This window comes from Asparagus officinalis, chromosome 8 (assembly GCF_001876935.1).
Source record: "Asparagus officinalis chromosome 8, Aspof.V1, whole genome shotgun sequence".
Lineage (NCBI taxonomy): Eukaryota > Viridiplantae > Streptophyta > Magnoliopsida > Asparagales > Asparagaceae > Asparagus > Asparagus officinalis.
This window is the reverse complement of record NC_033801.1, coordinates 15,725,157-15,728,576: the sequence shown is the minus strand read 5'-3', so window position 1 is coordinate 15,728,576 and position 3,420 is coordinate 15,725,157. Positions and strand designations below refer to the sequence as shown.

At 38.0% G+C, this 3,420-nt stretch overlaps 1 protein-coding gene across 1 annotated transcript in view; it reads left to right on the top strand.

Moving 5' to 3' along the window:
- Positions 1-3,420, top strand: part of LOC109851275 (DEAD-box ATP-dependent RNA helicase 37-like) — a 12,393-nt gene that overhangs the window by 969 nt on the left and 8,004 nt on the right. The window contains 3 exon segments of the mRNA XM_020421336.1: positions 1-428; positions 510-593; positions 1,208-1,450. The exon segment at positions 1-428 is cut by the window's left edge and continues 20 nt beyond it. Of these exon segments, the coding sequence (XP_020276925.1) occupies positions 1-428; positions 510-593; positions 1,208-1,450 (755 nt within the window).

The window sequence follows — 3,420 nt, the reverse complement described above, 5'->3', positions numbered from 1 at the left end:
GAGGTAGGGAACGTGAAGTGAACCCTTTTGCCAACGACGAAGAAACCCCTGACCCAGCTTTTGATCAAGAAAACACTGGTATCAATTTTGACGCCTATGAGGACATCCCTGTGGACACTAGTGGTGATAATGTGCCACCACCTGTGAACACTTTTGCGGAGATTGATCTCGGTGAGGCTTTGAATGAGAATATAAGGCGATGCAAATACGTGAAGCCTACTCCTGTCCAACGCCATGCTATACCAATATCGCTTGGAGGCCGTGATCTAATGGCCTGTGCTCAGACTGGATCGGGCAAGACGGCAGCTTTCTGCTTTCCAATCATAAGTGGAATTATGAAGGCACAGATGGTGCAGAGGCCAAGAGGTTCTCGAACTGTATACCCACTAGCTCTTATCCTATCACCAACTAGGGAGCTTTCTGTCCAAGTAAGTTGAACCGCTAAAATGTGACCTTTGATTTACGCTTGGCAGTCTTAGTCTTCATATTCTGTTCAATTTGAAATGTAGATACATGAGGAGGCTCGAAAGTTCTCTTATCAGACCGGAGTAAGAGTTGTTGTTGCTTATGGAGGTGCTCCAATTAATCAACAGGTTTTCTTTACCTCTCTCTAGATATTTGATTCCTTTTAGATGCTTTAATTGGCTGTCATTGATGTCAGTTATCTTTTATGGCTCAACATCTTTATTTTTTGGTCTCCTTTGGTAGTAATTAGCTGTCCCCATGCATCTTTTTGGCTGGGCTATTGATTTGTAGCTGTTTTCATGAAATTCTGATTCTCAGAATTGCAAAGCATTTTATAGATTCAGTAATGGATAGCCTATTCACTTGTATAGACCTATTCTTTTGTTACCTTTTTAACATGCTTGGTATGGCAGTTAATGTGAAGGGGATTTTCTCCTTTTCTTCCAGTTCTTCTGATTAGCAAGTACTATCGAATTCTACTGTCTATCTAAGAGCATCTACACTTTCCTTTCATGGAAAAATTTGCAGCAGCAATGCGAACATAAATTCTTGTAATTTTATGCTTTTATTTTTCGTTGTCATTTTCTAATTGCCATGCACTTTTTTTTAGTGTTTTATTAAACCTGGTTAAATAGTGATGATTAATAAGCTACTTTCAGCCATATCTTATTTATTATTCCATTTCCCTTTATTCCAAAAAACATGTCATATACCATACTGATTATAGATGAACTTCCGCTAGTTGCGAGAACTGGAAAGAGGGGTTGATATTCTTGTGGCAACTCCTGGCCGTCTGGTGGATTTACTTGAGAGAGCCAGAGTTTCATTACAAATGATCAGATATTTGGCCCTTGACGAGGCAGATAGAATGCTGGATATGGGGTTTGAGCCCCAAATTCGAAAAATTGTTGAACAGATGGACATGCCTCAACGAGGTCAAAGGCAAACAATGCTTTTTAGTGCTACATTTCCTAAAGAAATCCAGGTGAGCTGATATTATTTGGGAACCCATGCTTAAGTTTTTTTGTTATACTTTTTCATTTTCTTGTATATTATTGCTAAGTGGTGTAGAAGCTAATAATAAAGACTTTCCTGATACCTTGTTCACAGTGCATCGGCCATTTTTCTTGTACATTAATGTAAACCTTTTCATGGTTATATTCTATTGGGATTTGTTACATTTCTTCCTTTTAGCGGGTAAATAAGTTGTTTTATAAGTTGGATGCTGACATGATGTCTTCTATCTTAGTGAGATAAAACTGGGACTCATGCTATGCATCCCTATATGGGTGCTTCTTGTCGTATGTGCTTAAGGGATGGTTTAGCATCAGTCTTTGTCCAAACTCACAAACAGAAGCACAATATTTTGTGAGGATATGCCATAAAGCCCTAGACCTCTTGCAGTATGCAAAAGGAGACATTCATTGTGCTATGTTAGCACTTAGTATTAACTCTAGAGTGATGCAATACTGAGCTTAGCTAGGTTTATCCCCTTATTGTTCTCCTAACATCATTACCTTAGGGCTTGTTTGGATTTGCATCTAGTGAAGGGAAGTTATGGGAGCATATGATAACTGAAGGGAAGATAAGGGGACATGTAAAACTTGTTTGGGAAATTAGTAAGAGGAATCAAGGGGAACTAATTTCACCCCGTTTGGGAAGTTTAATAAAGTGAAGGGAATGAAAGGGAATATATGTAAACTTACACAAATAACCTTGCATGTTATCAAGCCATTTTATTGTTAGAAGTTAGATAGAGGGTAAAATGGTTTCTCCATTATTATTATTTTTATTAGATGTTCCCTTACCTTCCCTTCACCCTAGTTACACCCCAAATTGGGGGTAACAAAAGCTCGATTTTTCTCCCCTCCTTTACCTTCCCTTCTCCCCCATTACCTAGCATAAGTTGATTCCCAAACAAGGATAAAGATTCCCCTAACTTCCCTTACGCCCTCATTATGCCCAATCCTAACAAGCCCTTAGTTTTCAGATGTTCAACCCTGTCAACCATCGCTACATCACAACAAATGCATGATAACTGGTTGTCCAATATCCTAACCCTCTGCGTGAAGTTTTCAAATGCACTCTGATGAGCATGAGCTTGGTTTACAATCTCACAGGTTATTTCATAATCTGACAGGGATTTCCTAATCTCATAATGGATACTTTAATACTAGTTGTAAAGTTGTGAAATGCACTCAATGCAAAGTTTTACTCTGCATTTTCTATGAACACTTTAACGGAGGCCTTAATGATGTTAGATTTCCCAGAACTGAAGCAATCTCCCAAGGTTCCACTAGGTAGGATACCAGTATTCTTGCAGGCCTTCATTAATCATATAATCTATGTTTATTGTTAATAACCACATACAGAATGGTCTATAAGTTGATGAAGAACTGTGGCATGCCCAACATACCAAAATTTGAGCGCTTCATTCATCTGCACACTTCCAAGTTGCACCCAATGCCTGTGGATTATGCAATAAAATTCTAGCCGTTACAGTCAAATGCATATATTGGAAACCAACACATTTCAATTGGTTCATGATATTTTAACAGCTACAAGAAACAAGTGTGACGTGTTGATTATTAGACAATAAGAGAACATGAGGATAGTGTGGTTTAATACTTGTACTGTGCCATGTTTCCCTAAAACATTGTTCACTGCCATTTGGTTGGCAGGATATGCCAACTGACTGTTCACTGTTTAGTCTTTGTTTGGTATTATTATTATTTGAAAACAATATCTATCTTATCTATTAATAAATCTGTCCTTTTCAGTTTTCATATGCCGCAATATTATCTCTGCATCTATCCTATAAAATTTCCTCCATTGTCTCATTAATATAACCTTCTTTCTCTTTTTTTTTCGTTTTCTCAAACCCACAGCCACCCACCTCTCGAATTGATGTGCCTGCATGGATAACAAACTAGTTATGTTAGTATAACTTCCCTG